General features: G+C 36.6%; 2 protein-coding genes across 2 annotated transcripts in view; one reads left to right on the top strand and one right to left on the bottom strand.

Annotated features, from left to right (window-relative positions):
• The window catches only part of LOC150088454 (glyoxylate reductase/hydroxypyruvate reductase-like), a 64,677-nt gene extending 44,400 nt beyond the window's left edge, over positions 1–20,277 (top strand). Inside the window, exons 5-9 of the mRNA XM_090369517.1 lie at positions 9,972–10,063; positions 14,921–15,001; positions 16,452–16,611; positions 16,801–16,931; positions 19,974–20,277. Of these exons, the coding sequence (XP_090225643.1) occupies positions 9,972–10,063; positions 14,921–15,001; positions 16,452–16,611; positions 16,801–16,931; positions 19,974–20,098 (589 nt within the window). The 3' untranslated portion in view covers positions 20,099–20,277. The remainder of the gene's footprint in view (positions 1–9,971; positions 10,064–14,920; positions 15,002–16,451; positions 16,612–16,800; positions 16,932–19,973) is intronic.
• A 2,216-nt stretch (positions 20,278–22,493) lies between these two features.
• The window catches only part of LOC150088453 (glyoxylate reductase/hydroxypyruvate reductase-like), a 106,174-nt gene continuing 101,707 nt past the window's right edge, over positions 22,494–26,960 (bottom strand). The window contains exons 8-9 of the mRNA XM_090370782.1: positions 26,114–26,244; positions 22,494–22,826 (exon numbers count right to left, since the gene is read on the bottom strand). Coding sequence (XP_090226908.1) covers positions 22,678–22,826; positions 26,114–26,244 — 280 coding nt within the window. The 3' untranslated portion in view covers positions 22,494–22,677. The remainder of the gene's footprint in view (positions 22,827–26,113; positions 26,245–26,960) is intronic.

Genomic DNA, 26,960 nt, shown 5'->3' with positions numbered 1-26,960 from the left:
CCAGCTGCTACCCTGATGGGGATTTTCCCAGGGACATTCAGCATTGAGTTTGGCGGTCTCAAACCGTGGCCGTGAGGTTTTTCACCGGGATTGACTCCGGTTTTCCCCTCACAACAGACAAACCGTCCTTCGCGACGAGGGGTACACGAAAATTTGATAGGGCTAGGGACGCGCGTAGAGTGAACTGCGCAGCGTTTTCGCTGCGGACTTTACTCGACGGAAGGGGGTTAGTGGGGCAGCAGCGCCACCATCATAAGGTGGGTTGTGGGCAGTCTATTTAACAGACATGTTCTGCTCCTAAAAATAATACATTGCATGCACTTAGACAGTGGATTTCAGCTGCAGCTAAAATCCATTGATTAAAAAGTCAATAATTACGCTGTTCAGCAAAAACTAATTGTTCTATAAAAGATATCCAAATCAATATGTACTGTTACGAATAATGTTAATAACAAAAAAATAAATAAATAAAAATTGTGCATAGTCAAAAAAAAACAAAAAAAAACGCACTATTTATTCACGAACAGAGCAAATTTACTTTGACTCCGGTTTGCGCATGTCAGCAAGCATAATATCCAGTGCTTCAGTTACAGTATATGGATACCCCATGTGATAATATCACAATTACGTATCGTTATTATTATTTTTTCTTTTTTGGAAAATATATTATATATTCCAAAAACAGAAAATAATAATTGCTGGAATTCTATTGAATGGATTTTAATGAAACAAGAAGGGTCGACAAATCTTTCTAACGGAACAAAATATAAAATTTCCTTAAAATCCACCCACTAGGAAGAGTTATTACAAGCAGACAGACGGACAAAGAAATAATTGTGGCATTTCTATTAGTACGATTTTAATGATATCTAGAATGCTCAACAAGTCTTTCTAAAAAGGTTCAAATATAAATTTAATGAAAATCCGGGTAATACTCCAGAACACGGTGCCCCTTTGACAATTACGTCGGGAAGAAGAGGGGGAAAGCAGTGACGTACGGTTCGTAACTCCGCCCACTCACTGCGTTCCCCCTCTTCTTCTCGACAACTGCACGTGGCGAATGTCACGCGACATAACAGTATGAAGGAACCGAAGGCCATACTCCAATATACGGTGCCCCCTTGTAATTGGCTGTCAGAACGGGGGAAAGCAGTGATTGACAGGTTTTGATCCCGCCTACTGACTGCGTACCCTCTTCGTTTCACGTGGATGTCACGTGACACGACGTCACTGGAGCGCTAAATGCGAAATTCGTTGCGTATTCTTTCTTTTGAACGTTGGTTTTTAGTGCGTACGGTGCTGAGCTGTTACTTCTTGCTTTTCTAGTTATGCCTCGTGGTTTTCAGTTTGTCGTTATCCCGTTCCATCCTGCTGGTAAACTGTTTCTTTGTTTTTTGCTGCTGTGAGGTGAGTTTAGTTTGTCTTGTATTTCTGTGTTATTTTCACGTATTATTAACGTAGTATTGTGTCCGTTGCGTTTTTTTTTTTTTTTTAAAGAAAAAATTCTATGTTGCCGTTTTGTGCTTATGCAAAGAGCAATTTTATTGTTCGTTGCACGTGTTAATTGACTTTCGTTTCTGTTTAGCCAGAATTTAGCCAAAAAAACACAAACGAAAGACAATTAAAAACTTAATTCCCAATATACATTTTTTTTTCGTCCAACGACTGGTTTTTGCTTGAATCCTTCCCGAAGTCGCATGAAAACTAACCTTTTCTGGCTAAACAGAAACGAAAGTCAATTAATACGTGCAACGAACAATAAAATTGCTCTTTGCATAAGCACAAAACGGCAACATAGAATTTTTTCTTTAAAAAAAAAAAAAAAACGCAACGGACACAATACTACGTTAATAATACGTGAAAATAACACAGAAATACAAGACAAACTAAACTCACCTCACAGCAGCAAAAAACAAAGAAACAGTTTACCAGCAGGATGGAACGGGATAACGACAAACTGAAAACCACGAGGCATAACTAGAAAAGCAAGAAGTAACAGCTCAGCACCGTACGCACTAAAAACCAACGTTCAAAAGAAAGAATACGCAACGAATTTCGCATTTAGCGCTCCAGTGACGTCGTGTCACGTGACATCCACGTGAAACGAAGAGGGAACGCAGTCAGTAGGCGGGATCAAAACCTGTCAATCACTGCTTTCCCCCGTTCTGACAGCCAATTACAAGGGGGCATCGTATATTGGAGTATGGCCAAAATCCGTCCTGAGAGTTGAGTTGTTACATACTAGCAGTGGTTTCCAACCGGGATGCCGCGGCACACTAGGGTGCCACAACAACATTCAAGGGGTGCCATGTAATTTGGGTTTAAGTTACTTAAACTTATTTATTTCATTATAAAAAGGTGTACGGTATCCATTGTACCGCATCTTTTTAAATTTGTGGTGATCTATAATTGACGTTTATTTAGTACTTCTATATAAAGAATAAAATTATTGAATAAGTATATATGTTTTGTATTATGAATTGTAATTTTGTTAATAATTATATTGTTATAACTATCATATATTTTTTAAATATATGTATATACAGGGTGTTCGGGCTAGAGGTATTCAAAAATAACGGCTTATAATGCGAGAACCACTCATTATATTTTCTCAAACGAAAGCACAGTCGATAGGAAATCTCTCCAAGATTTGTTTCGTCACATTTGGCCGCATTTGGGGTACGGAGAATCCTCACCAAGTGATCGAAAACGAAATGGACACACCAAAAGTCAATGTCTGGTTAAGAGTGCACAAAAAGGGCTTCATCGGTCCATTTTTTTTTCTCTTAGATATGACTATGAAAAAACAAACAATGGGGCTTTATTAAAGACTGTGTGTACCAGAGAAAACTTCGTGATTTGGACGATATGAAACAGCGTATCGTTGAAGCAGTTGTTCTAATAACGCCTCAGATGCTGGAAAACACTTGGCAAGAGCTCGAGTATCGTTTTGACATCTGTCAAGCTACAAAACGTGCCCATATTGAACTTTACTAACCTTCATAAAAACTTGATGAGTTACTCAGTATAATAAAAAAAAAAAATTATAATACATCTTATAGATGCTGAGTATATGTGTGTATTTTTGGATACCTCTAGCCCGGACACCTACCTACCTCCCCTAAACGTTTGTACCAATATTTTTGAGACACCCTGTATATACAGAGAATCGGGATTATTAAAAAGCCGAGAACCACTGTGAACCTCTATGCTAGCGAGTGGCAGGCAGAGGTTATGACAATAGGCGTATTATGCATATATGCTAACGTTCATAAAACGGGACCATATTTGACAAATCGGGCAGTTAATTGCAAAACAATACACCCTATAATAGTATACTACAAATATTTTTGACCTGTTTTAAGCTTCTTGTATAGCAAGTTACTGTGGACGGTTAATATCACCGTCTTAGGCAACGGAAATAAACTAATTGTATTAATTAGTTTATTTCCGGAAATAAACTAATTGCTTTGGTTTGTCAAACCAAAGAATTCTTAAATATCTGAATCAAATGCATTTAGTTTAAATATTTAATTCAGGCATTTAAGATCCCACTTGCTTCAGTGAAAACAGAAGTAAACTGAAATCACCTATCCTATAATAAGATATTTACTTTCTCACCCATTCTATTTGCATGTAGAAGTTCTCGTCGGTAACATACTCCCACTCTCATCTTACCTTACCATCCAATTATTTCGCATCACAAAGATTCTATGCTGAATTTCGAATCTGCGAAAGCCTAATCGCGCTCAAGCTGCTTTTGATTAAAAGCATGATCCACATTATACATATCATAGTAAAACTCATCATCCTTCCTTTCAAGGTGAAACCATCTTTCCATTATACCTTTTTTTTTTTTTGTCAGCGTAAGTTGTTCTAACCAGGAGTTCAAATTCACTAATTTTATTGATAATACTATTCACATTACTGTAGACAAGACTAAGTGTTCTTGTACAATTCACTAAATATCCTGACACACTCCTTGAAATTATTTAAGCTTGCTTCCCCTTCGTTTGACACATCGTCATCCTGGGCACATCTTGCAAATATCGGCTGGTGCCGTAGCAAACAAGAACTCTTGAAATTATTTTATTTTAACCCATAATATCAGATAAACGCGTATCTATATTACCTCTATTCACCCACAACTAGAAATCTCACTTAACCCTAGCAGCAACTGTTAAATGTATTCCGTTTCTAAAAAGTAGATTCCTTCTAGCTACAAGTGCGGTCACCTCTGATGAAAATTCACCTTCCCCTCCCTCCGAAATCCTCAATTGTATAGTTAATCCACGAGGTTTGCAGCATACATTACAGTCCCTCCATTCGTGCCTGGGCAGAATTACAGGCATAAACATATTCTTAATATACGCAGAACATTAAATTTTTTTCAGCAAGGTCCTATTTTTCGGCATTTTCTGGTTATTTTCCATTTTTTCGGAGAGGTCGTTCCTCACAGGGACAGCTAGCGCTCCCAACCAATTCAGTTATCCCTCTCCTGAAGTTCGATGTTCTTTTTTAGGTGAAGCATCCAGACTAGAATACAATATTCCAAATGAGGTCTAAGCATAATTTTATAAAGAGAAATAAACAAATCCTTCTCCCTGCTAGCAACATTTTAAAAATACGGCAATGCCTTTATTAAAAACTATATCTGAAGTATAATCTTGTGCATGCTCTGAATAGCTAATTACACCACAAGTTTTATTTTGAGGAAATTTTCGAGCGTTGTAGTCTTTAGTTCTCCCGCGCAGGACTGAAAGCAGAAGCGTAGCCAGGGTAGGGTCCGTAGGTACGTTGTACTATCTAAAACCAAAAATAACAGGTAGATTAGCATTAGGCAACTGGCGTCTTTTTTTTTTTTTTTTTTTTTTGTGAATGTGCCTGCTGATAAAAAAAATCCTGGCTACGCCATTCATTGAGAGGTGTCTTGTAGGTTTTCTCCCGTTCGTAGCTTTCCTTTACTTTCGTTTATTTACAAGAAAAGGAAATGGAAAATATTTTATGATTTTTTTTAGATAATCTAAAATTTTGGAAATTATTTTAAATCCTTTCTGAAAACACATTAAAAGAATACAAACATTACTGAAAGATCTTATTTTTCATCATTTTTAAATCAGTGGAATCAAATACAGCTAGCATCGCGCATGATCCGTCAGAATTACAGGTTCGGTGACAAGTGGGAACTGCTCAATCAGAATCACAGAATAGTTATATCTTACTACTCTGCGGTCAGAATAAAATTCACTACAGGTTTTTTCTAAGCAGAAAAAAACTTGAGTTTTTTCTGCTTAGATTACAAATGTTGACCGTGATTCGCGATGCTAATATCGTTTAACATTTGTAATTTGTTTTTTAAAGCAGTATATTATAATTTGTTTTACTAGTAAAACTTGGATTTAAATAATTCTAAGCAGAAAGAACATGCGTTAGTTTTCTGTACTTAATAAAATTGGGTTGATTAGCCAGAATCTCCTGAAAACCGCGGTAATGTTATACTGAGTAACTGATTACCACTTACGCTAGCTTAATGCTTATTTCCCTCTTTAGAGTAACATTAATGCAAGCAGCATAAAATTTATATCCGATAATATATGTAAATAACGAAATCGTATATAAATAAAATTAAAGTAACAGTAGTCCATTTGTGCGGCTACTAATGTTATCATTTAATCAAGCAGCAACAGAATACGGAAATTAGGGCTAATCGCTTCACAGAATTAAGATAATGGCGTAGCATGATACCATTATATTAATCAAGGTTGGATTTATATGACCGTGAGAAGTATCTTACTTATTTGAGAGTATGCGGAATAATTAAATATATTTAGTCTCACCTGTAAATATGCTCCGTTGTCACGAACACATACATCATAACGACTTTCATTTCATTTTTATTTGCTGCTAACCTACTATGCTACACGTAAAAGAGCTAAAACAGCGCGCTTGGCTTTCCTACTGTATCGATAAATGAAAAACAACTATCTTTTGATTGCTTGAAAAAGGCAGTTAGAACAGAATGTCACAAGCAGAAATAATATAGCAACAGGGGAAAAAAAAAGCACTCATTTTAAACTTTTTGGGAGAATAAAAAACAACCCTTACTATACCAGTTGCGTACTACCACAATTATCGTTTGCGACTGAATTTTGCTGCTTGATATTGTCGCTAGGGGCAGTTAGAAATAAAAATTATTTTTTATTTGCTATGATGAATTGTACACAAACTATCTTATTTATTTCCATGTAGAGGAATTTAGAAATTAAGGAGAAAACATTATCAGTGTATGTATGATTTTATCTACGCAATAAAATTATTTGTTTAGATTATAATGCAGGAACTTTCCTCACTCTTATGTTAATAAAAGACAGAAATGATTCGATTTAGTACTTTTCAGTAGGAATTTCTAAAACAGCATGGAAGGTATGTTGTGAAATGGAAGAAATATGTTTAAGAAATCTCTCCTCTTTGAAAATAGAATTTATAGTTTTTATTTTGAATTCAATATTGATGAAGGGCTGTCTGTTGCTTTGGAAGAGTGTTTTATTACAAAGTTTTGAAGGTTCCAGTCGGCCGTGGACATGCTATACAAATACAAGAGATTGATCAATCCACTACTCGTTTTTGACTATTATTATTATTATTATTATTATTATTATTATTATTATTATCATCAGCCATATGGTGCAAGGAAGCCTGAGGCTTTTGCTGTACCAGCCAAAAAAAAAAAAATAAATAAATAAATAATTACCTTGAGAGAGAGAGAGAGAGAGAGAGAGAGAGAGAGAAAACAAGAGTCAGAAGTAGAAGGGAATCACCAAGGAAGAGAAGAATGATGATATCCAGCTCAGGACCCTGGGTGTGCCAAGCCCACACTCACCAGATGTGAGCCCCTGGGGTTATGGGAGCGACGGTTGGCAGTAATGACAAGCTGCCTTCCTTCTCGTCAGTCATTCTAAATTATTCTTAATTTAACGAAATTCTTAGTGTTGGAGATACTTTCTAATGTAACCCATTTAGTTACATCACTGTCTGCCACTTGTTTAGATAGGACCGGGTTCGGTTTCCTTCAACGAGAGGAGAATTTCTAAAGTACCCTTCAATTATAAGCCGTTCAAATGTTGAACTGCTTATAATTTGAACACTAGGTAATAATAGTTCTACGAAGACATAACATAGTTTTTTTTTTTATTAAATAATAATTTGAAGGCCACCTCTATGCTCAGATATTCCTCAAAATTTAAAACTAAAACTTAAAGAAACGCGATTACTCAGTAAAGTGGTGCACTTGAAAACTTTGCACACTACAGATTTGACATTAGGTGATCTGTTAATATATCTGAAATCTGCTTTACGACTACTGCTACATATCTCCCGCTTTTCCCAAGTGATGTACTATGTGACGAACATGATTATGAAATTCTAAAATGAACTGGGTGTCCATAACGCGGAAGATTATAGGAATAGGTTACTGATTTCGTGTTCATTAATGATATTGATGATGGTATATCAGGCTTAATGTCCAAGTTTGCAGACGATACGAAGGTCGGCAGGATTGTTAATGACAGTACGCTGCTGCAACAGGATCTAGAAAAGTTGAGTAGATGGGCTGAGAGGTGGCAACTGAAGTTTAGCATTCACAAATGTAAAGTACTGCATATGGGAAGCAGTAACCCCAAAGTAACGTATCAACTGTGTGGTACTACACTGACAGAGGTAGAGAGTGAAAAGGAACTGTGGGTAATTGTGCAGGCAGATATGAAGTTTTCTGAGCAGTGCAGACGGTCTGCAAGAGTAGCCCATGGTGTCTTGTCAATGATATACAGGAATTTTTCTAGCAGGGATAAGGAGGTGATTATTCCCTTGTATAAGGCAATGGTCAGGCTTCACCTTGAGTACTATATACAGGTCTGGAGGCCTCATTTTAAGAAGGATGCAGAGCTGTTGGAACGAGTACAGAGAAGGGAAACAAGATTAGTGAATGGAACAAAGGGTTGCTCTTACGAAAGGCTTAAGTTTTGTAAATTACAGTGTCTGGAGACTAGGCACCTGCGAGGTGATCTGATTGAGGTGTATAAATGGTTTGAGCATGCTCAATGTTGATGGGATTCTTCCTCTTGCTCAGAATAATCGCCTGAGAGGGCATAAATTCAAATTGAGGAAAGACAGTTGTAGGATAGATGTGCGGAAGTTTGCCGTTAGCCAGCGGGTGGTTGATTGCTGGAACAAACTTCCATTTGTCGTTGATAGCTTAAACAGATTCAAGGCAGAACTAGACTAACATTTGGAGCCGAGTGAATGAGTGAAATGAGAAGGGGGTATGTGTTTGTGTTTTTTTTTTTTTTTTTGGCTGATGATATATAAGCTTGCTTTCTTGCATCATGTGCCTTTGCTAATGCTAATTTACCTGTGACCGATGAACAAGCGTATATGATATAGGTCTAATTATAGTTCCAATAAAATTTGAAAAATTGCCCAGAAAAGTCCGGATACTTTTGTGTAATTCCCAGGGGCTGACATCTGGTGAGTATGGGCTTGGCACACCCACGGTCCTGAGCTGGATATTATTATTATTCTCTTTCTTGGTGATTCCCTTCTACTTCTCTCTCTCAGGGTAATTCAGAATTTTTTTTGGCTGGTGCAGCATGAGCCTCATTCTTCCTTGCACCATATAGCTAATAACAATAACCCTTTTTTTGTTCTTGACGAAGCTAAAGAAAACATCATATTATTATGCAACTCGAAATTTTAGTTATTTTCAGTTTAAGGTAGATATAAATATGACATATAAGGTTTTCACGAAAGAGCATCTTAAGGATTGTTATCAACATATTCTTTATTAAGATATAATGCACTTCTTTTGAAAATAGTAACCACTTTTAAATAATGAAAGGTTAGTCTTTTGTTTTGTGAAATTATAAAGTGTACAGATGCACTCCAGAACCCTGTCAATGTTTTCTTTTAGAACTATAATTTTGGATGGAAATATCGTTGCTGCCAATATAATGATACGAAAATAAAACATTCTGATGTTTATTATTATAATTGTCATGTGTTTATTTTTATTATTATTGTTTATTATTTTTGCCTGTGACATTAGTTAGTGCATTTGCATCATTACTACATAGTTGAATTTTTTTAGACAAACATAAGTTTGCACATTGGCACTATTATTGTAACATCTCATATTGTGAAATCCTTCACAACGAGTTACCCTCATTATACTTCAAATAACTAACGCTTTTCCATTAGAAAAGACTACTTATTTATCCACATCTCTGTCACTATTAGACATAAAAAAGCAAAAAGTTGGAGGAAAGTGATAGTAGGAGAGGAAGAAATGCCATCGAAAAAGGAAAGGGCCAATTACTATTCCAACTCCCACTCACTCAAGTAGTTCACTCATAAATTCCTCGAATAGGCAACACTTCCCCAGTAGGATAGGCTCTTGTTACCTATTCTCGGTAACGAAAGATAGCATCAGGCTCCTCCCCAAACAGAACTGTTCCGAAGCTATTTGGCTTCTCATCGGTGCAAATGCACTAACTAATGTTATAGTTGAGGTTTTTTGCACTAAAATATTTAGTCTAAGAAGCACACCTTTTGGCGTCTTTCATATTGTGTAAATAGGTCGCAACTAACTGGGTTGTTACACCTTATATCACTCGGCATCTACCCGCTCATTGATGAGAAGCCAAATGACTTCGAAACAGTGCTGTCTGAGTGGTAGTACTCAACTGAAAATAAGTAACAGTAGTCTTCTCTAACAGAGAAGCGTTACTTATTTGAAGTATAAGAAGAGCAACACGATATGAGATGTTATAATAATGATGCCAATGTACAAACTTCCGGTTGTCTAAAAAAATTCAACTATATAGTAATGGTGAAATGCACTAATGTTACAGTTTGAATTTTATATTGAAGTTTTCTGTCTTAAAATATTATTTGTCGCTATTTCTGTTATTTTCCAGGGGTGAGTGGGTACATTCCTGGAGTCCACTATGGCTTTGCGGGCAAGGGCTCACTGGGGCCACAGTAGGAATTGTAGGCATGGGACGAATAGGTGAATTGGTTTTCTGTTCTTATTTTAAAATGTATTAAGATTAAAGGTTATCTGGTTAGATTATATAACTTACAATAGTTTTGACCTGTGTTTTATCACTTGTAATAAGGAACATCAGGAGAATTACCGTTCTCCTTTCAACATTCATTCTTGGTCTGTTAACTGAAGCAAATTTTGGCATCTACCCAATAGCTTTTTAAACAAACGGAATTTCCCAAATGGGAAGTTTTTTTATTTATTTCAATATAGTACAGTGACGAAAAACACGAACCTCAGAATCCTACACTTTTTTTTTCAAAACGAAAAGAGTCATATTCAACAGGATAAAATGACAAGCCCATTATAAAATAATCTACAATAAATTGCAAAAGCAAAGAGAATCACTAACAACTTGAAAAACGCTTCCACATGACTTGGGAGACTTTCTCAGAATGGGCAGAGGTTGCTCACGTCAACCTTTTAACCCAATAGCCAATCGGAGCTTCCTGGAGAAGCTATCCGTCTCTAGCAGAGAAATAGTAGTGGTCATCAGGGGCCTACCAAACAAGTGCACCACAGGCCCAGACAAATTCCCTCTTTTCATTATTAAGACATGTAGCCCTTACTTGGTAGACTTACTATCGCAAACTTTCAACAGAATTATTTAAACAGCCACTCTCCCTAAAGCCTGGAAAACGTACCACACAAAACCAATACTTCAAACCAGTAGACCTATAACCTGGAAAGACTACAGACCTATTTCCGTAGGATGCAACCTTTTAAAAATTTTTGAAAAATCCATAATCAAACAAATAAATAATGTTTTGGCCATCGTCCATCCTATCTCCACTCAGTCATCAAAACAGGTCTACTATTACTAGCCTCTTAGAGACAAGTTGCAGGATCCAAACCGCCCTGAACAGTAAAAGCCAGATGGATGTCCTATTCATGGACATCAAAGTCGCTTATGACAAGAGAGTAATCTAAGCCCTCCTCCACTTCTTGGAATCTCACTGCTGCATTACAGAAAACTTACAAAGAGGATCATAATAGTAAAGCATGAAGATTTTAGCATCAATTACACACTAAACAGAGGAGTTTCCCAGGGAGGGTGTTCTCTGCAATACTATTCGCCACAGTCCTTGATCCTTTCCTCTCAACCTGCAATAACATCATAGCCAACGTTGACGACCTGAAAATGTTCTTCCCATCCAGCAATAATGATGGTGATCATAACGTTACTCTTCAGACCATACAGCAGTTAATTAATCTGGCCAACTTCCTTGCCTCGATTGGGCTCGAAATTAACCCTCTTAAAAATGCCCAGATGTCCTTCTCTAGAAAGCATAAAATACATAACATCGCCATACTCTTAAATGGCAACCCACCCAAAAAAGTCGATCATCACAGGGATCTGGGAATTACCTGGAAAAACAAGCTATCCTTCACTGAGCATTTCACTACCAACAGGAAAAAACACTAGCCGCCATCTCGCACTCAAGACAAGAATTGACTGGGGTTCAAAATGCTCATTGTTCAAAATGCACACTGTTAGGTGTGCTGCCCCAGTTGTCCTATACGCTTCGGTCATTTGGTCCTCAGCTCCTGAAACATACGTTAAAACCTTTCTAAACATAGAATATTGTATACTTAGGTGGCTAAATAAGATCTTCTAATTCCCCTTCACTGTCTCCAGAGGCATTTTGTATGCAAATATGAAGTGGACACCTTGGATGTTTATTGTCATTTGGACAAATATTCATATCCTGGCCAAGCTACTGACAAGTAGATATGATGTGCCAAGTGCTTACAGGCATCATCTCGCACCCACAAAGTCAGAGATAATCATGCAGTCCAATTAGGCCACTTCGCTCCAATCTTATCTCCTTGAAAAGTTTAAACAATGTTTCCACTAAATACCATAGAAACCCTGAACCGGTTTCAGGTTAACTGCGAAAAACTATGCTCCAATAAGGTCTACAGAAGTCTACCTACCAACAAACAACTGAGTCACAACACTACTAGCTGGAACTCATCGTCTTTTAGTTACTCTGAGTTATGCTGTCATCAGGGCGTTCGGGTGCGAAGTTAATAAATTTTAGTGTTGCGAATGCTCCTCTACGCAGGATCCAAATATATCTCTTTCCTTTACTTAATATATCTATTTCCTTTACTTCTAAACTGTAAATGTTTTTGTAAATTTATTCTGTGCATTGTAAATATACCCCTCTGGCCTGCACGCCGTACAACGGGCGTTGTAACTTGCAATCAACTGAATGGATAAATAAATAAATAATGAAAAATTAGAATAGGTTCAAAAAACCGGGATCATAGAAAAGATTGTTGGCTTTTCCGTTTTGCAGGACCGCTAATGTTAAAAGAGGGGAATTTTAAATAAAGAATACGAGGACGACCTTCCACTTGAGGCCTGTAAACATTTAATTAATGCATCAGTTATATTTTTACGTTCATCATATTACACTGTTTTCTAAAATAAAAGGAACGTGCATTTTAAGTAGAAGTTCTAGAGCGGTATAAATAAACAACCAGGGCCACACACCTGAGATAGACAGTTAGTTTCCATTAGCAAGTTCGAAAAAGATAACGATTTCTAGGTGTGGCTTTAGTAACCATCGATTACATTTAATGAAAACTGTAGATTTAGCCTTTAATGAAACTCGTAGTGTGATCCGGAGAAAGCAAGAAAAAAAAAAAAACATTGAAAGGAAGGCTTTCAGTCTCGTGATAACTAAGTCTTAAGGTTCACATTGAACAAGAAAATCTTATCGATCTGCTTGCTTTCTCACACAGATGGCTGGTATAGCGGAAGAATCTGCACGAATATGTGAATCGCCCAGTTTGAATTTAAATGAACATAAGCCGTCCGCCGTCCTATACGGAGGGTTACTGCTCTTCATCTCTCTCTCTCTCTCTCTAGGAATCTTAAGAGTGTTGTGCTCTACTTATTGGGAGTATGCTATGGCTCAAAGAGGTTTACAGAGCAGTTGGTGACTATAAACCTTATTCGCTTTATCATTTTTGGTGTGAAAACATCTATAGCGGCACCAAACAATGGAGTGTAACAGAAGTTTAGTAATCACGTCACACTATCCACGCGACAGGCGAGAAATGTGATGTGAAATTAAAGCGATAGCTCCCGGGACCACGGTAGGCTTGTGGCAACGTTGCCCGCTTGCTGAATAGCTGATCGAGATTCCATTCCAGCTGCTACCCTTGTGAGAATTTTTCCAGGGGCATTCAGCATTGAGTTTAGCGGTTTCAAACGGTGGTCGTGAGGTTTTTAACCGGGATTGACTCCGGTTTTCCCATCACAACAGACAAACCGCCCTTCACGACGAGGAGTACACGAAAATTTGACAGGGCTAGGGACGCGCGTAGAGTAAACTTCGCAGCGTTTTCGCTGCGGACTTTACTCTTATTTACTCTTATTTTGTGCCTTGTTTGTGTACAAACAAGGCACAAAATAAAACAAATACGACACTCAAACGTAATGTGACTGGCTGACACAGACATACAGCTAAACTCTGAATTACTTTAAAGAAAACATTACCTCGAACTAGAATGGCGATCACATCAGCATCAGTGTTGCCAACTGCAGTCACTTAAAAATAGCTAAGCCACAATGAAAAAATAGCTAAAATCCTATATTAACAATGAAAATTTTTTTGTATCTAAAGGGAATTTAAACGATTGGTGTATACATATTTTCGGAAAAACGACAGGGGGGTACGTGCCTCTATCCTGAATCTGCCTATGGTGGCCTAACAATGGAATGTAACGGAAATGTAAATGTTGTGGTCAAATATTTATATTGTTGCAATACTTCCAGCAGTAGTAACTGCAGGAAGTATGATGGTTACATCGCAATCATACTTCCATATGATTGTGCCGGTGTAGTCTCGATGTCACAATCATACCTCCTGCAGCAGGAAGTATGATTGTGACGTCATACTATTCTACAAATGGATTTCGCTAACTTCTTCCAAGTCAAGGATGTTTTTACATGAAACATCTTTCGAGCTTTAATTCTTTTGTTTCGTAGAGCCGCCTATATAAATATTTTAATGGCGTATATGAAATAAGTTTGGTTGGTATACTAAGCAACAAACTTTTTGACCTCCTCTTAAATTTTTCAAAGTGTTTACATTTAAGTATTTATGAAACTATTCGGGAGACCCAGTAATTCAGTGTCTTGAATATTTTAATAAATATCATAGAATATAACATACATATTGAGATATGCACTAATAATTTCATAAATATCATAGAAAATAACATACATACTGAGATATACCCTATTGGACAGGAGAGAAGAGGTAACATTTTTTGTTCACATCCGGGCATTTAAGTCGTGAGACAGCCCTGCTTCAAGAGGCCTTGGTCGTTAATGATTATTCATTGTATCAATGCTGACAATATATGAAGTGATTAAAGCAAATACGACTAGTGGTAATGTTTACATTTGTCAGCTATCATTGTTATACCTTGTGAGTAGCAATACGTTGATGTGTAATCTATATATTAAGTGCGGTGCTTCTGTCAGTTTTTAAATGCTACCTTGAAGATTTTCTAAAAACAATTATTGCCATTGATGTATGTATTAGATCGGCATCTAAATATTCAGAGTTAAACAAAAGAAGTATATTTCAACTATCGTCTAGGGTTGGGGGTGAGAAACGGGTAACAACAAACTCACCATAGGAACTGTACTTAATATTTTTCTACTTACGTTGACAACAGTTATTATTCTTAATCAGTGAAGAAATATTTCTTACTAACTAAACTCCTTTCGAATAGCACATTTATCATAAAGATGACAAGAGAATATCACTAATCAGTTCACTCCTTTGTGTTTAGGTCAAGGTGTGTTACAAAGAATTCTGCCGTTTGGAGTTTCCAAAGTTTTGTACTATGATGTTTTCCATCCAATTAAGCCAGGTAATTCATAATTAACCTTTTTTGTATTTTTCTAATTTAAAGATAATGCATTGTTCCTGGGAGGAAAGAAAGGGCACTAATTTTTCCGAATTTTTTCTTATTTCTTATGTGTTATTCATAATGAATACATCCCAGTCCCATAGAGTTATTTTTGATATATTGACATTTTAACTATTAAAAAATAAGAAAGAAAGAATCAAAAACCCTTTGTAAAGCACATTAATTTGGCGTATGTTTGTAGAAGATGTGGGCTGGTCTGCTCGGTAATAATCTATATGGAATCGTTCGTCCTACACTTATTTGAGCTCTTAGTTGTCCCATTGGTCACACATATAAAGTCAGACTATGTAGGAAAGTATATTTCTTTGAACAAGGGGAATGCAGAGAGCGCCCAGCTTGTTAGGAAAAGTCATGTTGGAAGTTAAACCTAAAAATGAAACTTTTACAGGCGAAGTGATAAAAAATTTAGTTCATTAATTTGTGCGCTATGCTTTTATCTATCGGTTCGTTAGTGAAATAGTGCATCTGGAGAAGAGCTGTTGACATTTGAAAAAGAAGCTAAACTGCTTGATGAATAGACAAGAATAAATCAACGTTACTGTCTGTGGAAATTTATACAGCTTGTTAGATATTCTACAGGTTACTTCCAATACAGAACACAATTTCAGCAAAGGTCACCAAAGCTTATGCCATCTGTCAATGCTTTCAATAGAAAGTTAACTTGGAAGAATATTTGATTTTATAAATGTTTTGATGACTTTAAAAAAGACAAGGAAAGCGAAGTTGTAATTGTTATCAAGCATATGTTGGTTTACGAGGATGTTCACCAACGTATGCACGATAACATGGTCATTAAAGCCGGCCAAATAACCGTTATGGCAGTATAAAAACTCCATAACAGTTTCTTCCGCCTTGATGGAATTCGAACGATGTGGAAGACAGACCAGGATCCGTTAGAAGAGTGCAATATACAGCAGCGAAAACAAGGACATCCCTCCCTCCTCCAAGGTGAATGAGGGATGCAGCATCAAAGCTTTAATTACTGGACAGCTGAAAACTAGAGCTGTGTGCCTCTGCTTTAAGCAATGGTCTCTTTGGCTGCCTATCGTAGCACTCTATGCTAAAATCGTGAACCCAATACCACACAAGATAACTTGTGTAGATTCCCACATCTTGCCGATGTATTCTAACTGGCCTCCAACTCTGTACTAACATAACTCAAAAACGATGCGCAGAGCTATGTTAATTAGACATAACAATACAATATAAGCAAACTTCTTTTATGATTAGTAGCCATTTTACTGCCTGGCGATAGTGCCTAAAATATCAATCCCAATTCATAATGTGATGAGAAGAAAGAATTACAATAAATTAGAAAAAAAAAAAAAATTTAATACGAAGATTTTTGGTTAAAGACGAGCTTTCTTTTTTTTTATTTTTTTTATCACAGCCGAAGACATGGGAGCTCAGTTCTGTGATATGGATGAGTTACTGAAGCAGTCCGACTTCGTTGTGGCGATGTGCAACCTTTCGGAAGAGACGCGAGAAATGTTCAACGCTAGAGCTTTTGGACTGATGAAGCCGAATGCTGTTTTTATTAATACTAGTAGGTTAGTATTAATGGAAAATCTGTCGATGAAAACCAGGAATTTTTTATTCTGTTGTCAAAACATAAATAAATTAATGTTTCAATACAAAAGTAAACAGAAATAGAACAACAAGCTGATGTACATGAATATTACAGGACAACATTTTTTCCTGTAAACTTTGATATTAAGAAGTTTAATTTTTTTTTTCAGAGGAGGAGTCGTCAATCAAGATGACCTTTACGATGCTCTAAAGGCAGGAAAGATTCGTGCTGCAGGATTGGATGTTATGGTTCCTGAGCCTTTACCTAAAGATCATAAACTGACTACACTGCCTAATATTGGTGAGTGATTTTTTTCTTTGTAAATTAAATAAAACTTGCCTCATAAAATGCATAATTTTCAAATTAAATGCAAAGCTGATCACAAAAGCAAATCACTATGATTTGTCTTAATGTTACAGTACAAATAAACCGCTCTTCCCCACCAAAAAAAAAAAAAAAAAAATAGTACATTACCCCTTATTTGTAATGAGTGACATGACCCAAAGGATCGCTTCATAGATTTTTGACCATCCATCACCCACTTAGCTTCTGTTATTGTTATTTTTTTTCGCAATGTACACAAATCTAACTGTGGCACTACTTTCACATATTTCTGCATAACCATACATAACGGTTATGCAGAAATATGCACAGTTCCAGAGTGCGTAGCTCTAAATTTATAGCGAATTTAAGAATGCTGATTCGTTCTTTCAGTAAGAAGATGCAACATATGTTTCTGAAATTTTATTCTTCTCTATTCAAATGAATTTCGAAAAGATATCGAAAACGATATATCCACATTTACATCTCCACGTAGCCGAGAAGTACATCCGCACATCGCCTCTCCCAATCTTCACACAATATGGCCTACTGTTAAATTAAGTTGCAATGTCTGACAGCGTAGATTATTCTACGCTGTCTTCCGGAGATGACTAAACCAATACCGGAAATTAGATTTCAATACAGAAACATTTGACAACCGTAGCCTAGAAAAATCCCTAAAACAGTATTTTAATATTAAAATATATTTTCTGTTTGTACTCCAGCACGACAACCAAGTCAGTAGAGGTTACAATAAATCGTCAATACAGTTACAATAAATCGTCAATTTAATATATTTTAATATTAAAATATATTTTTCTGTTTGTACTCCAGCACGACAACCAAGTCAGTAGAGGTTACAATAAATCGTCAATACAAATATTTATCGTATTTAGTAGTCACGAGCTTGAACCCCGATCCGCTCAAGGAACGCGTGCTATGCACTCTCGCTCCTGACCACTCGGCTAGGTCAGGCCCTCTGGAAGTCTTTCCAACAAAATTCAAAAAGTTCCTGACGATCGAGGGGGAGAAGGGAAATATTGCTCAGTGCAACTTTTTTGTAGAATATACTTAGTAGCTCGAGTCGTTCCTGCTATCTGTAATAACAAATATGATAACCTATGTAGATTATTAAAAACTCAACCAAGCCTTATAAGAAATATCTGAAAAATTACCCAAGAAACTAATTGCAAATCTAGTCAGGTGCATCAAAAATCGGCGCCTCCGTAGCCAGGTGGGAAGGAGCAGCAGTGCGTAGCACACGCTTCTTGATTAGACCGGGGTTCGAGCCCGTCTTCACCAAATACGGAGGATGCGGAAAGGTCAGGGAATGATCACCGCATATCCTGGAGCAATATGGCCTTAGTTGCTAATGCTCCTAAAAACCAAATAAACAAACAAACAAACAGCATCAAAAATCTACAAAGCAAATCAGCATATCCCTAACAAAAACAACTAAGAAGCACAGATATTCTTATCTAGAAAAGATTTGGGCTTTAACCCAAATATTCTCACAAAGGGACTTCCTAATTTTCCACAAAAGACTCGTGTTTTACCTTTCAACAAAGTTCTACGCATGTTATCAGGGAAAAATTCAGAATGCTATAATTCCATCTAAAAACAATACAAAATAAACATAAAGTCGATTCATCCATCAGATGAATCGACTTTTCTCAGTCCAGGCTTAGAACTAAGATCTTCGGAGTTGGCTGCGATTGTCATATCACGAAAAAAAAGAATAAAGAATAAACCATCCATCTAAATAGAACATATGAGCAACCACATATTCCTATTATTCTCAGACTATTTCAGTTTATATTACCTATTCCTCTAGTCAGCGAGGCTCATTGTCGAATTTATGCTTAGACAAACATCTCTGGTCTATGACATTTCGCAGTCCAGTTTGTTGCAATTACAGTACATACCTTTTGAAATTAGGAGCCTCTAAGCCGTTGCTCAAGAATACAGCATTTGCTACAATCGTTATACCATTTTTACACAGTCTCCAATTAATGTTTCGGGCATTACTATTTCAAAAATTTCGCCTGATATAAGTGGTACCTGTATAGGGATATTTTGTGTCGAACACGCAACTTTATAAATGTTCCCTTGGCGGGGCGAAGCTTGACACCTGCTGCGATTTTGGCTGACACTAGTGTATAGTACCTATTTTGGCAATCGAAATTTTCAGCCAGAGTAACAAGTATATTATAAAAAAAAAAAAAAAATGGGAAGGGTTAATTATAGCCACTAAATAGAAATGCACGTGTTCTATAACCTAGTTAATATTATATCCTTATTACTCATAAAAACAGATGCCAGAAACGATATGAATGCAGCAAGTTTCGATTTAGATAAACACTAAGAATTAGAGATGACTTTGTTTAGCAGAAACGTCCGGCAGTTATGTACCTTTGTGATAAATAGTATTGTTTCTGAGATCCTCCCTCCCTCCGTTACAGGAACATTTTAATTTGTTTATATCCGAGACAACTACAATTTTCAGAGGAATTAACAGATACCCTCACAAATAACACACTGGTTACGAATGCCGGCCTTCCACACCATGTTAAAGAGGTCTGTTGAAAGACTGTTTTTTTTTTTTTTTTGTTTTTTTCATACTGTGGCCATTCGTTCGCAGTGTGAAACGCAGGGAAACCGACCAGAAAATACACTAGAGCCTCACAGGCTTAGCTGCTAGGCGGGGTATATTTCGTGGTATCCTGTGCAGCTTAGTTGCAACTATTGTGCAGAATCAAATTTCTCACAAAAATTACAATTAGTCACTAATGAGGAGTTTCCCAATACGTACTTAACTTATTCTCACTACTAAATTTTTATGTGACAATACATACCACACGAAACATTCCTGAATGCGCTACGACTTGGCAATAAGGTTTTTTCAGGTTGTCATTCTTTACTAAGGCCAACAGCTGTGATGGGCTTTCTTGCACTTTTTTATGCCAATTAAATTATTTATCTTTGCCATATTCTCACTATAACTGTTATATATTTTCACAGCTCTCCTCCCTCACGTTGCCAGTGCAGAGATATCGGCAAGGGTGCAAATGGCAAAAATGGCAGCAGAGAACATCTTAGCCGGTCTGGAAGGAAGGCCTCTTGTGAGTCCTGTGCCTCTACCCTGATCCACTAGCAGGAGATATCAGTTTAAAGTCAAAACGTTTGGTACCGCAAGAAAAAAACAAAAGATTTGTTAAGAAGCAGTTGATTATAAGTAATTTAATTTAAAAACTCAAACCTGTAATTTTATATCTTATTTCAGGTTAATATTGTTATTCTCCAAATGAAGGCTTTATATACTTAATTACTCAATTTATGTTAACTTTGTGCTATATCCATGTGTACTGATCATTATTAATAATTCAACAGTGGAGAGCTTAATTTCATAATGATATACAGTAAATACCTGAACTAAAAACCAAAAACTGTTCAAGTTATGTTTATGAATTTACTTTATCTTAGAGACCATGTACAATATCAATTTTCATGAAAATCGACATAACACAATTTTGACTCGTACAAATTCTCTCAACTTCGTCAAATGTCTTGCTGCGAAAATTCATGCAATTTGGCTGATCGCTGACGCTATAAACAGTCAATAGGATTGTCCTGTCTTTGCAATCCAAGAATATAAAAATTAAGGATGGAGAAATATCTATCTTAAGTAGCAGCTGATAATCTGTTAATATTGAACTCATTTTCGTCCTCTCTTCCCTTATTCACCCAGCGTGCGACAGCATAGGCCTGATAAATGAGGAACTGGTTAATGAAAATTGAGTTATTGAACATATGGTAGCGAAAATCGTTTTAATGGAATCGACTGTGTTTGCATATACACCTTTGATGCAGGAAGTGGTTGCCAGATTTCAACCCCACCCCGAAAGATTTGATCAAAATGATAAACCAAAAACTGAATAATTTTCTGTACGTCAAGGGCTCTGATCGCAGTTTACCCCACCCAAAAGTAAAACCTTGAATGCGCTCCTTCTTTGTAGCCATATTACTTTTCCCCTAAATAGATATCAGAATCGTACGATTACTGGCAGCATTCCGGTTGAACTATTGTGATGACACTGAAAATAACTCATGCAAATTTGCCACTTCGAGCAAAAGACAGAACTAAAAAACTGTGCACTACATATTTTTCTACATGGACTGATGTAACAATGATCAAGATAAATGGAACAATCTATTTTGCCAAAAAAAATGGTTAACAAATAACTATTTATTCGAGAAAAATCTGAAAGAACGAACGATGTAAATTCTTTGTAACAAACCTTCAGAAATGCTCGATAAATTTTTAAATGGTCTTCTAATAAAGTTTATTTTGTACTAATGCATTTTATTAATGAGCATTTCATTGTAAACTATCTGTCGTGAAATGCTAATTGTAACGCCAAGCTGCATTTTGCAAAAGACCAAACGTCTACCTGCCTGGCAAAGCTAATTGTAAGAATTTCAGCTTAGAAAAATAAATTTATGAAAGCAGAAAAAGAACAGTTTTTATTTTTCGCTACAGTACAAAATGTTACCATACTCATACTGCACATGATCCCAGTGAATATAATTAATGAGAAAAGTTTCTTAACAATAAAATACCATTACCTTTAAATAATATTGCAAATCGATTTAATGTTGTGTTTCGCCTCGCATTTAAAGGGAGCATTGATCGTGCATGTCATAATAGCAGACACTACACTGGCATTACAGAAGATGCAATCAAAAGCAGTTTGGAAAAGATAAGAGATCATCCCGCAACGCACAATAATGTGGTTCAGGTCAAAAGGAAGATGGCACCGATGGACTTACAAAGAAATACTACGTTGCGCAGCCGATAACATTTCAAGAAGCTTGATAGGTCGAACACTCCGCCATTTTGAAGTATGAAAATAGGTGCCAAAGTGACTCCCACCTGCCTACTCTGTTATAATAGTGCCGTATTATAACAGAGTAGGCAGCACTTGCATTCTACCGAGAGAGAGAGAGAGAGAGAGAGAGAACTGCGGAAACCTGAAATACTGTATTTACCTTATGTTTTCGAATCCTTAAGACTACTCACCTCCATAAAAAAAAAAATAATAATAAAATCAAATAAAAAAGGAAACATATTCCATCAATGTTTCAGTAATTCCTAAGTACCTTGCCTTGGTCTGATAAAGTCACCATTCCTCTCATAACTCCTTTCAAGAAGGCAGGTGCAGATGAAAGCATCTTCTAATATGTAGCGAGGGACTGTTGAAACATGTCAATGCCGTGGAACAACCTACGAGGATGAAAGTCTCTTTTAATCTGAAATAGATATCTTTACTCATTTCTGAGAGTAAAGCATGAATAACCGAATGGCTTTATGGTCTAATTTTCTGCCTTCATCTGTTAATGCAATACAGGAAAATTAACTTAAGAACACAGAACTCACACTGTTCTTTATATTTATGAAATTTTAATTGGAGGAAATCTTCATCTGCCTTTTTCTTGAATCAAGTACTGTAGCAAAAACATTCAAGATAGAAACACGGCCAGAGTTTAGGATTGCTATGGATTAATGTTTAGTGCCTTCCCCCCCCTCCCCTAAGAAGTTATATTTTTCGACGGCTAAGGTTATGTTACTTTCTGCCTTGGTATTGTTGCCACTGTTGTGGCATTAATTCTACCACTTCGTGCAAAATAGTTACCCCAAATATTTTCAATCCATCTTCTTCAAAGTTCAATAGTTTAGAGAAGAGGACGGTCCTTCAGTTGGAACAGGAGTAAGTAAAGGTTTACCTTCTAATGCAGCAATTATATTCCTCGCTGCAAGTTTGGACATTTCGTTAAGTGTGGATTCCTCAGCAGAAGCAACATGCGGTAAAAGAACTAGAGAGAAAAAAAAAAAGCGTTAGTAATTTAATTAGAAAACAATAACATATGTTTAAGCAAATATATATCACTATTCCTTGATTTTTTTTTTTTTTTTTTGCTGCAAAATTACTGGACTAATCAATAAATAAAAAGTTTCTTAAGAATAGTTTCCTGACATAAATCAACACCAAACTGATTGAATTGAATGTTTGTTGCAAAAACCCACCACTTTACTCAGGGCCGGTGCTAGGGCTGCACAAGTAAGACACTTTCTACAGGCACCGCCTAAAAAAGGCGCTGCTAGATGCGCTACTGCATATATGTATTAGCCAGGAGCGGATTAAGGTCGGTTGAGGCCCCGGGTGCAGAAGAAAATATTGGGCCCCTTAAAAAAAAGAGAGAGACAGAGAAAATAAAAATACATGTTAACCATTTTTTAAATAAATAAAAAATATTATGTACTATTAATGTTTTATTTCCAATAAAATTAGTTTAACTATTAGTTGAACTAATATGTTAAACTAATTTGTTGGGGTTTTGCGTAGGCCCTTCAGAAGTCGGGGCCCAGGGCGCGCGCCCGGTGTGCCAGCCGTTAAATCCGCCTCTGGTATTAGCGCATATATATATATATATATATATATGCATGTTAAGATACGACATTAATTAGGCGCCGCTACAAGGTTTTGCCTCAGGCACCAAAAACGCTAGCGCCAGTCCTGAGTTTACTAACTACTGTATAATGTAATTAAATATCCCAGCACTTTCTGTGGTTTCGGCAGAATGTGAACTACCATTCACTTAGGGTCTAGAATACTCGCAGTATTGTTTGATAAATGTTGGCTCTGATGGTGGAACAGAGTCGATATGTTTCGACTATTCTCAATATTTAAGGGTCACACTACCAAGTTTAAAAAAGCTTTACTATAGAATTCTCCTTTCTTCATCTAACTGCTGCATCCTTCCAGAATACTTTAAGGTTTTCCGCAATAACAACACCAAAAAATAATAATAATAAATAATAATAATAATAATAAAATAAAATAATATAGAATTGTACGAATGAAATGCTCACCATTAAAATTCAACGAGTCCTTCTGCGTTGGATTTTTAATGGTGAAATTCATGATGTGCAGAAAAATCCCAGTAGAAGCAGTGGACGCATTGAAAAGATCGTTCTTTACAGTTGAGAGACCATTCGAATCATGAGGGAACAGTGACAAGTAGTCAGACTGCTGCTGTAATATGGGTGACTTATCACTCTCAGAGGTTATGGCAAAAAATTACTGAAGCTGAGCGATAGTAAGGTTCCAAGGAGTGGACGGTATACATCCTATCACACTAAAAAAGCCTGCATATTAGTATATCGTTCTGTTGGGGATGTTAATGAGATCATCATTAGACTTCGGGAATCCCCCTGAGCTGGGGAGCTCTAATGCCTACCCGGTCCACAAAATAGGTGCAAAAGACGTGATGGGCAACTATAGATCAGTGAGTTTGACTTCAATGATGGGAAAGATCATGGAGTCTCTGATTAAGGATGTCATTCCAATCGATAGGTCCGTGTCGATAGGAATGACATCCTTAATGGATCATAGCATGAGTTTGTGAAGGAGATGCTTTTGCATGATCAATCTAGTTAATTATTGTGATGAAGTCATAAAACAGTTGGATGATAAAAAAAAACAAAAAAAACTGACATTATTTGCCATCACTTCCAACAAAGATTTTGACACTGTTCTCCACGAAAGGCTATTATAATAAATTGGAGGAAATTTGGATTAATGGTAAGATTGGATCGTGGGATCAAGGATTAAAAAATAGGATAGAAATCATAAATAGACATTCCTCAGAGTGGACCAATATAGTAGAGATCCACAGGGATCAGCATTGGGTTTATTTCTCTTTCTCATCTTCCTTAATGACATATTGATGAAGTACAGGAGAAGTTGTCAAAGTCTGCTGATGATTTAAAGATAAGAAGGGTAGTTATCATCGACCAGAACCAGGGAATTTTATTCAAAATGATAAGATCTGTTGCAGAAATCGTGCACCCGTTCTAATTATGGTAAATGAAGTTTAATGCTTCTAAATGTAAGGTTTTGCAACTAGGGAACAGATATCCAGGAGTTAATTATAAGCTAGGAGGAGAGGAGTTAAAAGTGGTTTAGGATAAAAAAGATAGGAGTCCGAATCAGTCAAGTCAGACAAATTTTCCATGCAGTGTAAGCATGGAAAATTTAAACAAGTGGCTAGGAAGGTAAATGGTGTCCTCTCATTGATATATAGGACCTTCACAAGTATATAGGAACAATGACATTCATTGTTCCTATATATAAGATTATGATGAGACAGCATTTGGAATATTGTATTCATGTCTGGAGGCAACGATTAAAGGAATACAGAGCTTCTATAATAAGAGCCAAGAAGGAAAATCAAATTGGTGCTAATTGGTATCAAATATCCATATGAAGAACGGATTAGAAGATGGGGAGGGCAAAGTTTGACAACAAGGCATCTCAGTGGTGGGGGGGGGGATCTGATTGGGGTAGATAAGGCACCTAAAGGATTCAGTAAAATGAACGAGGGAGGTATGTTTTCACCGGTAGAAGAGAGAAGGATTAGGGGTCACAAACATAAAATTTTGGGGAATAACAGAAGGCTGGATCTCATGAAGCAGTGTATTATTATTATAATGGTTAAATGATTCAAGGAAACCGACTTTTTTCTGCATCTCTGCAAAAAAAAAAGGAAAAACTTTTTTTCTATCATTCATGCCTTCTCCATCGCCCAAAAGTGGCTACTAATTCTGCTTTGAACTTTACCAAACTATCGGCCTCGACCACTGTGGAAAACGATTCATTCCAGTGATCTACAACACGCTGCTCGAATATAATAAGAGAATATATGTAGTTATTTCATATGAGACTGCACACATGCGATTAGGTGTAACTGTGTATTTTGTGGACTGCCTATGACACAAGGAATGATTTCCGTCTAATTGGCAACCATACTTTTTTTTTTTTAATGAGATAGCCGTTTTGAAACTTTTTGCTGAATTAGTCAGAGATACATTACATGATTGGGCAGCAGTTGAGTTTATAAAGGGCCATTTCATGAGTCATGCACGTACGAAAATATATATGCAGGTTTCCACGATTTTTTTTTTTTAATTCTGTTAAGGTTACATTACATAGATCTATCAAGGGCCCTACACTGCTGCCCCTTGATGGCTGGCAATTAAAATTAAGTCATTCCAATTAAATTTTTTAAGAATAATGCGATAATAATACATAGATGCTTACTTAAGTTATCAAGTGTGGTTAACTTGTGGTCCTTAGGTAACGGTTCTGGGGTCATCACATCCAACCCTGCTCCCCTGATCTTCCCTGTTTTGAGGACTTCGTAAAGATCATCATGCATCACTACTGCCCCTCTAAGAAGAACGAAAATTTAAGAATAATAATTTTTAATGTAAAGTAATAAAAGTAATAAAATAAAACTACAAACCAAAACAATACATTTAAAACACAATCAGTTGATAACAAATAAAAATTTAACCTAATACTATGCAGGAAGTGTTACAGTTATAGTACAAGAAGGTTTTCAGAGGAATGTGAGAAGATATTACTACATGCTGGCGGAAACGGCTCATCGGCATTTTCGCTGGGCCAACTCCAGCGATAGCGGGAATACAGAATATATTAAAGGATGCCTATATTTAAACAAACTCCTCGCGGGTAGACAGTGGTTATAATCACCGTCCTCCTACACCGGGCGGAAAATTAACACACAACCAAAATTTAAGCAAAAGTAGTGCCAGTTACCTTCGTTATTTATTTAACCATTATTTATTAATATAATTAATGCCCACATTTCAGCAACTCTCCCATTAAAAGGATGCTGAAAGTGGTTTCAGAAGGTCCGTCACCTTCTGAAAAGAAGTGACTTTCACACAGTGGATTGTATCCTAGATACGTTACGCACGTCAATTTTAATTTTTTTTTTCCGAGTTCTTCTGTGCAAAGATTTGTCCTGTACATCCTTTTCTTTAATAACCCCACAAGAAAAAAAAAAAAAAATCACAGAGAGTGATGTCTAGAGAACGAGGCGATCACAATCCACGACTCATTGTCCGTTCACCGAATACAC

This window comes from Mastigoproctus giganteus, chromosome 3 (genome assembly GCF_048544385.1).
Source record: "Mastigoproctus giganteus isolate SK-2022 chromosome 3, ASM4854438v1, whole genome shotgun sequence".
NCBI lineage: Eukaryota > Metazoa > Arthropoda > Arachnida > Uropygi > Thelyphonidae > Mastigoproctus > Mastigoproctus giganteus.
The sequence above is the reverse complement of the archived record's forward strand: the minus strand, read 5'-3'. Positions and strand labels throughout refer to the sequence as shown.